This window comes from Coenobita brevimanus, chromosome 110 (genome assembly GCF_032717465.1).
Source record: "Coenobita brevimanus isolate Jiangsu-jjx chromosome 110, ASM3271746v2, whole genome shotgun sequence".
Taxonomy (NCBI): domain Eukaryota; kingdom Metazoa; phylum Arthropoda; class Malacostraca; order Decapoda; family Coenobitidae; genus Coenobita; species Coenobita brevimanus.
The window spans coordinates 47,610,448-47,624,286 of NC_137063.1; the positions used below are offsets into that span (position 1 = coordinate 47,610,448).

General features: G+C 41.5%; 1 protein-coding gene across 1 annotated transcript in view; it reads right to left on the minus strand.

The window, feature by feature from the left end:
- Positions 1-13,839, minus strand: part of LOC145417576 (diacylglycerol kinase delta) — a 172,708-nt gene that overhangs the window by 67,111 nt on the left and 91,758 nt on the right. The window contains exons 5-6 of the mRNA XM_080286282.1: positions 10,515-10,617; positions 7,617-7,753 (exon numbers count right to left, since the gene is read on the minus strand). Of these exons, the coding sequence (XP_080142408.1) occupies positions 7,617-7,753; positions 10,515-10,617 (240 nt within the window). The remainder of the gene's footprint in view (positions 1-7,616; positions 7,754-10,514; positions 10,618-13,839) is intronic.

Below are 13,839 nucleotides of genomic sequence, written 5' to 3' on the forward strand. Positions count from 1 at the left end.
CTATGTACAATTCTGAAAGAGAGAGAGAGAGAGAGAGAGAGAGAGAGAGAGAGAGAGAGAGAGAGAGAGAGAGAGAGAGAGAGGGCAATTAGTCCCCATATACAAAGGACTCTCAGGTAGAGTTACGTCATGGAGAGAGGAGAGGGGGAGGAAAAGAGGGGAGGGGAGGGGAGGGGAGGGGGGGAGAGACACGCAGCGAGAAGGGACGAGAGGGAGAGGGAGAGGAAGCGGGGAGGGGAGGGGAGGGGACTGAGAAAGGGAGAGGGAAGAGGAAAGACAGGTGGGGAAAGGGGAAAAAAAAAAGGGAGAAAGGTGGAGAGGAAAGAGAGACAGAAAGGGGAGGGGGAAGGTGAGGAAAATGGCAAGAGGAAAGGGGAAGAATGAGAGGAGAGGAAAACCACGAAAATATAGGAGAGGAGAGGATAAGACAGGATAGGATAGGACAGAGAGGAGAGGTGAGGAGAGGTGAGGTTAAGGGAAAGGAGTCAAAAGGGAATGAGAAACAATGCAGGTGAGACGAAATGAAGAAAAAGAATATAAGAAAAAAAATATGGCAAGCAAGAAGAGGGGAAGAGAAGGAAGAGAAAGGCAAGAGAGGAGAGGAAAGGATAAGGAGGATGAAGGAAAATAAATAACCAGAGGAGGAGGAAAGGATGAAGGGACAAGGAGGGCTAAGATTAAAGGTGAGAGAAGCTGGAGAAATAAGAAGGAAGGAGGAAGGGGAGGAAGGCCAGGAACACAGTGAAAGGAGGAGGGGAGGAGAGGAGAGAAAAGGAGAGGAGATGGAGAAAGAAGAGAAGGGGAGAGAGGAAAAGAAAAGGATGGGAAGTACCTGAGAAAGAAATAAGAGACGAGAGGGAGCGGCAGAGGGAGGAAGGGTAGGAAGGGAAGGGAGAGGATGAGAGGTGAGAGATGGAGGGAGAAGGTGGAGAAAGAAGGGGATGGGAGAGGTAAAGGGAGAGAAGGAAGTGAGATGTGAATGAATGCGGAAAGAGGAGAGGTGAAGGAAGACGTGAGAGAGAGAGAGAGAGAGAGAGAGAGAGAGAGAGAGAGATGATAAGGGGAAAGATCAAGGCTGTTGTTGTTGAGGGGGAGGGGGAAGAAAGTCTCACAAGAGAGAAGGAAGGGAGGAAGAAGTTTGAAAGGGGAGATGAGAGGGGAGGGAGGGGGAGAGGGAGGGTGGGAGATGTTTGAACGGGGAGGGAAAGGGGCAAAGGAGACTAATGAGACAACAGGTGTGTGTGTGTGTGTGTGTGTGTGTGTGTGTGTGTGTGTGTGAGAGAGAGAGAGAGAGAGAGAGAGAGAGAGAGAGAGAGTACATGGAGGGAAGGGAAAAAGAGAGAGTGAGGAGTAAAGGAGAGAAAAGAGAGATATGGGAACGGTAGGGAAAGAGACAGAGAGGGGCAAAAGGTTAGAGAGAGAGTAAGGGAGGGGTGAAGAGGAAAGGAGAAAGAGGGAGGGAAAAATGAGAGAGGGGACGGGAAAAGGGAGAAGAGAAGAAAATGAGGGAGTGAAAAAGCATGGAAGGGAGAAGGGAGGGAAAAGAAATTGAGAAGGGAAAGGGAGGGAAAAGAATTTGAGAAGGGAAAGGGAGAGAAAAGAGGGAGAGGAGGGAGGAGAGAGGAAGAGAAGGGGAGGAGAGAGGGAGAGAAAAAAGGGGAGAAAGAGGAAAAAGAGGGAGGGAGGAGAAAGATGGAAGGGGAAGGGGGAGGGATAGGAAAAAGAAATAGGGAAGGAAAATGGAAAGAAAAGGGAAGGGAAAGAGAAAGAGAGAGAGGAGAAAAGATGAAAAAATAGGAACAGAGAGGGGAGGGAAAGAGAAAGAGGTAGGGGAGGGAGAGAGAAAGAGGGAGGGGAAAGGGAGAGAAAGTGGGGGGGGGAAGAGAGAGAGAAAGAAGGGAAGGGGGATCCAGGTCGATACACTGTTGGAACACTCTGCTTTAGGGTCCTCTCCCCCACTCACCCCTCTCACCTTTCTCCCTCTCTCTCTCTCTCATTATCCCCCTCCTCTCCCTGTACGCAGTAATCGTCCGACATTAGTAACAATACAATTAAAATGACGTCACCTCACTGGAAGGAGTAATAATGACTAACAAAGGTAATTAGCTCACTCTTAACAACCTCACTACGGGTCAATATAGTTTAGCCCTTGTTTCGTAGGTTAGGGAAACGCCACAGCACCTCCTCTTTAATTAGTTCTATAAATTAACCTTCTCATCGTCGGCACAACTCTAGCAATTTATACAGGTGATTTTATTCAGGTGAGAGGGAGTAACAGGAGGCTGAGGGTGTCAATATTCGGACAAACACAATGCAGGAAATATTAGTGTGTTCCCTGCAGGTACCAGTCAGGAGGGGTTGCTAAGATACCCCTCCAAGGTTACCTGAGTACGGAACTTTGGTGTTACGTTACTTTTATTTGCCTTTTTATTCACATGTACTCCAGCACTCGTTTCACCTACTTGGTACTAATTAGTGTGCCCTTACCTCTCTCTCTCTCTCTCTCCGGTGCCGCCTCCCTTTTTCCACACAAAACCTGACCCTTCTCTCCCTTCCCCACCCACAAAAGTAAATCTCTCCCCATTTCACATTAGTACTTCTTCCTCTCGCCTCTCCCTTCCTCTTCTCTCTTCTCTTTTTCCTTACATTCCCTCTCTTCCTCTGCTTCTCCCATCTGTCCACCCTCATCCCATTTCCTCTCCATTCATCATCATAATCCTTCCCCTCCCCTTCCCTTCTCCTCCTTTCCACTCTTTTCTCCATCACTCCCCTCCACGCCTCTCCTCTCCTCTCGCCTCCTCTTTTCCCACCTCATTTTCCTTCATTTCTCCCCTCCCCTTCCCTCCCCTCCTCTCCCCTCTCTTCCCCTCCCCTCTATTCAATGCTCCTACTTTCCTTCCATGATTGCTTTTATATCCTTTCCCTCCCCATCTCATATCCCTCCAGCTCCACCCATTCTCTCCCCTCCCCTCTACTTAACCCTTCCTCTTCGTTCCTCTCATTCACCCTTTCCTTCTCTTCCCCCTCTTCCCATCTCTCCCGTCCTGAAGTACTTCCACACCTCTCCTCTCCCCTTACTTCTCTTACATCACTCTCCCTCTCTACTTTTTCCATTCTCTCTGTGCTCCTCCACGAGTCTCTCTCTCTCTCTCTCTCTCTCTCCATCTTTTTCCTCTTCCTTGCAATGTCGCCTACCCTCACCTTTCCCAATCCTCTCTCTTTCTCACAATGCATCTATCTCCGTCTCCCCCACTTTTTTCTCCTCCCTTTCAGTGTCACTACCCTTCCCCCTCTCCTCTTTCCCCAACCCTCCCCCCCCACTCTCTCTCTCTCTCTCTCTTCACCCCCACTCCTCCCCTTCCTCCCTAAATTAAAGCTTCCACAATTCCCCTCCCCCCCACCAGATGCCATAACAACCCCTCCCTCTCCCCAAGCCTCCCACTGGCCCACTTTACCTGACTGTGTGTGTGTGTGTGTGTGTGTGTGTGTGTGTGTGTGTGTGAGAGAGAGAGAGAGAGAGAGAGAGAGAGAGAGAGAGAGAGAGAGAGAGAGAGAGAGAGAGAGAGAGAGAGAGAGCGCTTTTGTGTGTGCGTGTGTTTGCGCCACCACAGACATGGAATGCTATACAAACCACTAATTGAATTGTCCAAGCAGTGGCTTCCTACAGTTACCATGGTAATTACACACACACACACACACACACACACACACACACACACACACACAATATAACTATCTACCTATCTCTCTCTACATACCTATTTTTTTTTTTTAATGTGTCCGACTCTGGGCATAGGCTTCACAACCTGCTATCAAGGCCCAGCAGTCCTCCTACAAACCATACACCTCTACATGTCACCACTTCGGCGCTAACACCCACCGTCCATATTGAATACGTGCTAGGGCTGTCTCATACAGGACTGGTGTATTGGTATTAGCGGGGGTATTTTTACGACATGTCGGCGGGTCTACCTACCTATCTATCACCTTTCAACTGATCAATCAACCAATCAACTAATCAATCTATCAAATATCTGCTACTATAGTCCTGTGTATCACCCACCCATGCCAGACCAAACCACTCAAAAGTCATGTATTACGTAAGAAACAAACAATCATGCTGGAAATAACCTTACAATCAAATGGGTGGCAGTAATAATAACTGATAACGAGTGGCCATCAACTTAGCTATAACATCAAAGTGAATGTTTCCTCACCACAACCATTATCGTCACTATTTATCCTCTCTCTCTCTCTCTCTCTCTCTCTCTCTCTCTCTCTCTCTCCACCCCCACTCCTCCCTTACCCCCCCCCAAAGCTTCCATCACCCCTCCCCTCCCTTCCCCCCCACCAGATGCCATAACAACCCCTCCCTCTCCCCCTGTCTCCCACTGGCCCACTTTACCTGATTGTGTGTGTGTGTGTGTGTGTGTGTGTGTGTGTGTGTGTGTGAGAGAGAGAGAGAGAGAGAGAGAGAGAGAGATTTTGTGTGTGTGTTTGCACCACCACAGACAGGGAATGCTACGCAAACCAGTGAACCACTAATTGAATTGTCCATGCAGTGGCTTCCTGCAGTTACTATAGTAATTACACACACACACACACACACACACACACACACACACACACACACAATATAACTATCTACCTATTTCTTTCTACATACCTACCTATCTATCACCTTTCAACTGATCAATCAATCAACCAATCTATCTATCTATTATCTGTTACCATAACCCTGCAAATCACCCAGCAATGCCAGACCAAACCTAACCACTCATAAGTCAGGTATTACGTAACACATAAACAATCATGCCGGAAATAATCTTACAACCAAATGAGTGGGAATAATACCGTAATAACTGATAACAAGTGGCCATCAACTTAGCAATAACATCAAAGTGAATGCTTCCTCACCACAACCATTATCGTCACTACAGTACTTATCCTCTCTCTCTCTCTCGCTCGCTCATAAACTGAATTAAATCATCTAGTGGAAGCAAGAGGAAAACAAAATACCAATTAAAAGAAGTTAAATGTTGTTGTTTTACTGTTGTTGCATCTGGCTCATCAACCCCTTCAGTCCAATTACTGTACCTGTTATTCATTTTAAACCTGCCATCCCAAGACAATTTTATTCAACACCAGGAGGTCTTCTTGTAGTGATGTGGTTTATGAAGGCTATATCTAACCCCACCCATTAAAAAACATCAGGAGGTCTTCTTGTAGTGAAGTGGTTTATGAAGGCTATATCTAACCCCACCCATTAAAAAAGGTCTAGGCAAAATAAAATGAGTTTGTGATGGCAAGTAAAATTGAATGGGTTACAGATAAGTTAGAAGCAAGCAGTATATGAGCACTCAATTCTTTCAGGCTACACTAGAAATCTGACTGCATCCTCAGTGAACAATAATGTAGAACAAACACTAACCAACCTAAAGAGACTATAATACTTTTGCCTTAACGTGGCCCAGATTTTGGTCTTTTGTAGTTCATTTCACATTGCTCAGTGGCAGAAAAAGGTAATATGACAGCTTTACATCCTTTCCATACAACCTATTCATGACCAGTATAATATTCTAGTGTTAATTTCTTGTTATAACTCAGCTGGCAAGATGAAGAGATGGCAGCTTTAAGCTAGGTTAGAGTAAAAAGGACTAAGCCAATAGTAACAACAAACACAATGATATGCAGATCAATGGCCATCTGAATATGAGAGCAGAACAATTCACCACACTGGGACATAATAACCCCAACACATAGACAGTCATACAATAATATACTCACATATAAAAACTACCTCAGCAAGATACTACAACAATACCTTCAACACCATTCCACCACCTGTACAATCATGCACACACAAACAACAGGCCAATGCTTATACCACCATCTATGCAATTAACAAGCTTGCTCCTCACTTCCTGCTCAGAACAAAGCCCTCACCCACAGACAACTGGGAAACACAAAAGGTCTAACCAGATAGATCTAGCTAGACAATGCTGTGAGTGCCATTCATTCCTACTTCCTTACAAACACTGCCTGGAGAACACTAAAAGTAATTTTCTTTTTGGAAAAAAAAAAAAAAAAAAAGGGAGAAAGAGAAAAAAAGCCAAATGTTGTCAACCTGCAAAACCTAGCCCTTCCAAGGTAAACTGAGCAAAAGAATGCCAAAATCATTACCATTCCTTTTGATATGACAGGTAATGTGAAAGGCAAACTAAGCTTCACCTCACACTACACAACACAATGTCACACCACTGGGAATTTCTAAAAATATTCAGAGCATAACATCTCGAATGTAGTGTGTCTACAGTCCATCTGGTTATCATCAAGTGGCAGTCTGTTCAGCCATGGCAGAACAAGAGACTGACCAGCGAAGGAGCTGCACTGTAATCATTAAATGCTATAAATCTCCCAGAAATGAATGAATGATACTGTACTATAATGAGTCTGCCATGTCATCATTTCTACAGTATTGGACTGTTAAAAACATTATGTATTATGTACTGTACTTATAAGGTGCAAGCTGCAGTCTTTATGAGTACCTATGCTCCTTAATGCCACAGGACACATATCACAGTCCTATGTGGTACTTATTTTTTTTACTTCACTCTGAGTATAAACTAGACAGTATACAGTATTCTCTGAGGTCTGGCAGTCTACAAATACACAAAATGTGGTGTCACACACTTTTGCATATCAACAGGTGAACACTTAATACTGTATCCTCCACAATGAATATGGCATAAGCTTGGGCTGTCTTTTTCATGACTGGTGTAGTGGGAGTAGCAATGGTGAGTTATGATAGTGTGTCCTGTACACGATTTCCTATGACTCAGTAGTACAGTAGTTACACATCTTAGCCCATCTGACTATGAACTCGGTGGATTGCAGGCTGGAGTTATCCTCCTCCTGCAGTCATCCATCCTCCTTTAGATGACAGCTGAAGGAGATTTGTAAAACTGGACAGCAGTGAAGCTCAGTTAAATTGTTGCTACCATGTGAAGGTATCCCACTGCAGGACTGTTATGTAGTCAACATCATACACTCTACTCAACACTGGGAGGATTACCTAACTTCCAGGTACTTCCATCAGAACCAGAAGCTGATTTATCTTCCAAGAGTAACAAGTCACATTTTCATTATACAGTTCTGTATTACCATACTCTGCTACCCGTACCAGATGTCTCTCTTTTATCATATTTTATTGTCAGCTACTACACAGTAAAACTCTTAATACCAAAATATGAAACAATATACAGTAATATGCCTTCATGACAAAATTCCCAAACAATTCAATAGCTTTCAGCAGAGAGATTCTAAACTAAGATGTATCAGCCCTTCAGCATGAGGATACACAGCCATGTGCAAAAGTTTCCCGACAGTCTTCCCTTCCATTTTTCTCATTCTTCACCATACAACAGAGAGGATCCTGTCTGCTACGAGTTTTTTGCTGTGTGGTTCACATTGCTATTAAATAAAATCAGCACATGTCACAAAACAGTCATACCACAGTTAGCAGAGGAGTAATGGTAAACTTTAGCATGCAGTATAACTATACCCCAATGTGGACAGGTCCTTAACTCTTGTGTGACATAAGGTGAAGTACTCACCCCCTCCTCATCCTCTATGATGTCCTTGCCCACAGAAGCAAGGGTGGTCCACTTGCAGTTGTTGATGGCCTTGGCTGCACATCTCTTGTGGGCCTTCACCTTGCACACCTCACAGCTTAGTCCGTGCGATGTCACTCCTGTAGGGAGGAGGTCATCATCATCATCATCATCATCATCATCATCATCATCATCATCATGTGGTGGTAATATACGGTATATGAAGTAGGAATTATACTGATACCAAATATACAAAAGTACTGCAGTACTTTTGTTTCTAAGCTCCCAATAAACCATTCTTTGTTCCTTAAAAATTCCACATGATAACTATAGGCTTCTATTCTTGAAAGTGGTGTATCATTTACACAGTGTTGTGACAAACAAGAATGTAACCTAAAATCATGCATTTAAACCCTTATAAACCTGAAATAATCCATCCATCCATCCATCCATCATCCAATCTTGCGTTGCCCCATGAGGAGCGCAGGAGCCCGGGGATAGGCAAGTTGGTCCTGACATTTAAGATGAGAGTGACCAGCCTCGCTCATCCCTGAGTGGCATTATGTGAGCAATAAACCCCAAACACCCCTTGGATATAAACCTTCACCGGGATAATCCGATTGGAGCACCATAATTACCCACTAAGCCACCAGGTGCCATAATTTGGTTATATGGTTACCATCCAGCATAGTAAATGGTTTCCTGGTGTACAGGAAACCATCTGGCCAATGCTTGCTTTATCCTTTAAGGGTCAGTTGAAATCATCCAATGTTTTAGGTGTCTTTCAGAGGTTAATCAAGGAAGCTTTTATTCCCCTCATCCCATCAACCTTTTTTTTTCCTGTCTTTTCCTTTTCCTTTTCTTTTTTATCTTGTCAATACAAAATATTTTCTTAGTCGGTATGATTTTTCCAAGTGAACAAAATCATTTGCATTTACAGTTGTGTACAAATGAGCAATAAAAATAATACATTAACAGCAAATTCATAATATCCATCCAATCTTCTATTATGATAAATTTAATTACAGCCTGTACTGGGACTTAATTACCGCCAATAACAAAAGATCCAAAATTACAGAAATGCTGCATCCATTAAAACTAAATCACATTAAAGTCCCTGCGGCTTTTATGGACTCTGATTGAAGTTGATGGGCTGATGTGGGAATAACATCCTCATTAATTAATAACATTTTAGACATACTCTGCCGATTTTACCAATGTACAATACATCTAACTCTACTAGGCTCCTATGACCCACTCCCATCTGAATATAATTATCTAGTATTATATGGAATAGAATACTAGAGTTGTTCTGACTCTAGAGAGTGCAATGGTGACAGTAATAACACTCAGTTTACTTATATATACAGTATTTTGTAAAAATAATAATAATAAAAATAATAATCACCACAGATTCTGCACACAAAAACTATGTATGTGTGTGTGTGTGTGTGTGTGTGCACATGCACATATGCTAACACTTTTACTTAACTATTTTTATTGGACAAAGTCAGGGTTGTAATGCTCTCTCTCGCTCTCTCTACCTATCTATTCATCTATCTATCTATCCATCTATACATATCTATATTCCTTTTTTCCATAGCCCACCTGGACAAACAGTAGGCTCCCAGGTCTGACAACAAACAGACAGCCAGACTTCACAGTTTCCATTTAGGCCTTTGAGGCATACACTCTGGGGTTTAAATATAATCCCTGTGTTATCTTCTCACCCCCATAAATCTACAAAGCTTTTACATGCACAGGGGGAGATGCTTTGAAGTCCAATTATGGCTTGCTGGTTGGCTGGCTGGGTGGTAGGAAGTAATATGCTGTGCCCATTCCGATTTTCTCACGGTTCGCCTATTGCAATATTACCTGGCTATTTCCTAGGAGGTCAGGTTAATTATTATTTGAGTATTTTAAGCTAACCAGTAAAATATTCTCATCCCTATCAGTAGTAACTTTGTCTTCAACTGCTTATCATGCTGATCTATATTATTATTGTTGCAATTTAGGCTTGCCAGTAAAATATTCATATCTCTATTTGTATATCTTCAACAGCTTTTCATTTTTTATCTATGTACACTATGATGATCTGATTTTCCTATGGGCCAACCACTACAATATTTCCTGGCTATTTCCAACGAGCTCAACTGTATAATACTTGGAGATTTTACATGTACCTATAATTTCTTTCACTACTATGTCTTCCACACGTTTCTAATTTATAGCTATCTTCTACTGCCAGACATCCACTGCCTTAGTTCATTCAAGGTGTCCACAACAAAAATTCTAGTCTCTCACTCTCTCTCTCTTTTATCCTCTCTAGTACATGCTGGTCGGATCTTTGGCCAACGGGTTGCTTCATCAGAACACAACAGGCCTCCTCTTATCTAAACTTCCAATGCACTCCCAACTCATCACCACAACCTCCAATCATGTCAAGCTGCCCTTCCTCACGTACTCCACTTCATTAACCCACTGGCTCTTTTGCATTTTAATTAAACATTACAAACTGGTTTATAAAAATAACTAATATTTGGTGTTCATCTGACTCTCATTGTGGCCAGTAATGCATTCAGTAACTGCAATACCATAATCCTAGTGAAGCGTTTGTATACATAATTCTCTCTCTCTCTCTCTCTCTCTCTCTCTCTCACACACACACACACACACACACACACACACACACACACACACACACACACACACACACACACACACACACACTAAATCAAATCACAATTCTCTTTTACCCCACTCCCACACACAAATCTACACACCCACCCACAATCCCTACATTCTCTCTCTCTCTCCTAATCATATCCAAACTCACTTTTACCTCACACCCACAAAGCAAAGCATTGCATCTCACTCTCTCTCTCTCTCTCTGCTACCCACCTGAGAGTGCATCCCTACACACGTTACAGTAGGTGGGCCTGGCATGGGAGGTGGCGTACCAGTTGTGTTGACCCGAGACCAGCGAGTGAACTTGGTCCGCCCCCTAGAAAGACGCAAAAATATAGGGTTAACAGGAGGTGTATTACTAGGGGTTAAGGGGAGATAAAATATACATGGGAGATGAAGGACAGGGGGCTGAGGAGGGACAAAGTGCAAGGTATGGGAGGTGAAATACGTGGAAGGACTGGCAGGCTGGATATGTGATTCAGGGTGGTGGATGAAATACAGTGGAATAATAGTCATCATCATCATAATCATCATCACTGTAATTTTTTCCAACTTAGGAATACATATTGCCAGATGTGACAAAATCCTATCTATCTACCTATGTCTTTCTATTGTCTATTTATCTATCTATCTACCTATCTGTGGAATGAAATACAAGGGTCAGTTTGGGTGATATACCATAATGAAACAAGGGGTACCAAATGAAATACAAGGGTCAATATCAAAAAATAAAATACAGGGGCAAGAGCGTGAGATGATGCATGGAATTCAGCAGGTGGTCGGTGATGTGGATGGGCTACAGTTAAACAATGATCATATGTAATTATTAAAGCTATGGTCAATAAACTAGGTATGTATGTATGTACAGTGTGTATGTATACTGTATATGTATGTATCGTTCTGTCTATCAATCTATTTATCTACCTACCTACCAAACTATGTATCTATTTATCTATATTTCTGTCTGCCTACCAACCTACCTATCCATTTATTTATCTACACAGTATCTCTGTCTACCTACCTACCTACCTATCTATTTATATATTTATCTATCTATCTATCTATATATCCACCTACCTATCTGTGTGAAGGCTGAAATTTAACGCAGGGGTCAATGTGGGGTGAGTGGGGAGAATTACAAATATACAGTATATGACAACAATCAGTGTGGAGTGAGTATGGAGAATTAAAAATATATGACAACAATAAATGTGGGGTGAGTGGGAAGAATTACAAATACACTTGTATATGATGACAATCAGTGTGGGGGGGAGATGAAAAACAGAAAACATTATGGAACACATAATTTCGTAAACTGTGGTCAACACACAACATAAGCAACTACCTACCTGCCTTCCTATGTATGTATTTATGTTCTGTCAATCCATCTATCATTCTATCTATCTATCAACCTGTCTATTTATCTATCTAAGGGTTTAGTAAGTGGCCACTAAAATCCAGAATACAAGGGAGTATGTGAGGGAGAAACACCACATAAATGCATTACCTTTACAAAATACTAACAAACAACAACTTTTATCTAACACAAGTAGCCGGACCTTCCACGCAGTAATGTACATCATCGCTATTTATGGCAAATACTCTTATCTGTATGCCGGGGGAGGGGTACGACTGAAGATTACTATGCAAATGAAAACACTGCCTAAATATTCATACACCATCCATCAGTTTATCTAATTATGGATATCAACTGTGTGTGTGTGTGTGTGTGAGAGAGAGAGAGAGAGAGAGAGAGAGAGAGAGAGAGAGAGAGAGAGAGAGAGAGAGAGAGAGAGAGAGATTACAGTACTCAAATGAACAAAAACAGAAAACAAAATACAAGGTCATAAACAGAAAAACAAAAAACACTACATAAACAGTTGACAAGCAGATTATACTAATCATTTGGGAACTTTATTGTTCCTTTATAAGAGCAAAGTGCTAATTTAGCTTACTGTTTCTGTCTTAGGAAATTATTGCTATTATTATTATTATTATTATTATTATTATTGTTATTATTGTCATTATTATTATTATTATTATCATTATTATTATTATTATTATCATCATCATCATTATTATTATTACTACTACTACTATTAATACTACTTCCCTCTACTTATGTACGATTAGCAATAAACATAATCCATACCATAAAAAAAATAGACTGAACACACACACACATCAATGAACACAAGGTAAAAAAAATATGTGGAGGTAAATATGCCTCGACGCCAAGTTCGTAAGCGGATTAGCACCATTTATTCATGAGACCTAATGGATTACACACACACACACACACACACACACACACACACACACACACACTCAACTCATCTCCACATATAACGAAAAAAAAAAAAAAAAAAAAAAAAAAAAAAAAAAAAAACGAGAAACACTTCACATAGTGGAAAACAAGCCATATGCAGATTACACCCATTTATTTAAGAAAACTTATTCATTCTAACACTGCCCACATTCACTCCAGTGATACCTTTTTAACTCTAACTTGGCCTAAAATTGCCATCTCTCACCCTTGGATGCCGAGTTGTAACAAGAGATTAACACCAAAATACGATGCTAGTCATGAAGATGTGCTATGGAAATGATGTACAGTAGAGGTGTGGTACTGTCTTTTTCTGCCACTGAGCTGCCAATGGATGAAAATTTGGGCCAGTTTAGTGTAAAGGGAGTATAATGTGGATGAAAGTAGGAAATCAACACGGGAGGACTCAGCGGAAAAACACAAACACATTACTATGTTCAATCTGCTGTAAACTCTCTCTCTCTCTCTAATGTTTTTTTTGCCGTGTACTTCACTGGAAAAAAAAAAAAAAAAAAAAACTAACCCCGGCAAATAATACGCTCTACGTTGCTTTTTAGTACTTGGATGGATGACCGCCTGGGAACACCAGATGCTGTTGGCATAACGTTCTCCCTACGTGTCAAGTGGGGTTGGTGGAGGATTAGTGCCCCTCCCTGTAAAACAATTAACTCTAAGCCCTTGGCCACCCCGTTTGGGATACATGGCGTCTGGCAATGAATGAAATGAACGTTGCTTTTTTTCTTTTCTCGGCAAGAACTTCACCGTAATAAAATAATAAAAATAACCCGGGAAAATAATACGATCCATAATATTTTTTTACGTGTATTTCACTGTCAAAATGCGCAGCGGTGAAATCCGGTAGTGCAAATGCAATTCCGTTAAAATGGACTTAAAATTGCACATCTTGTTGCAAAGCTGTATTATACACTGCTGTCTATCTATCCACAAGTATTTCAGATCAATGGAAGGCCTTAACTTTACTACATCGCAAAACTTTCGTAGTTTTTACCATTTCACTACCAAGACGTAATTTTATATTTTAATTATTTCCAGTCAGTTTAATTCTGGCTAAAAAAGGCCACTCATACTAAAGATGTTACAGACGGATAAATCTACCTCCTCCAGTTTAAAACGTCAAAGTAGATACAAAAGATTGGCATTATGATGAAGAAAAATAAATGAAATAAATAAAAATATGACAAAATTAAAGTT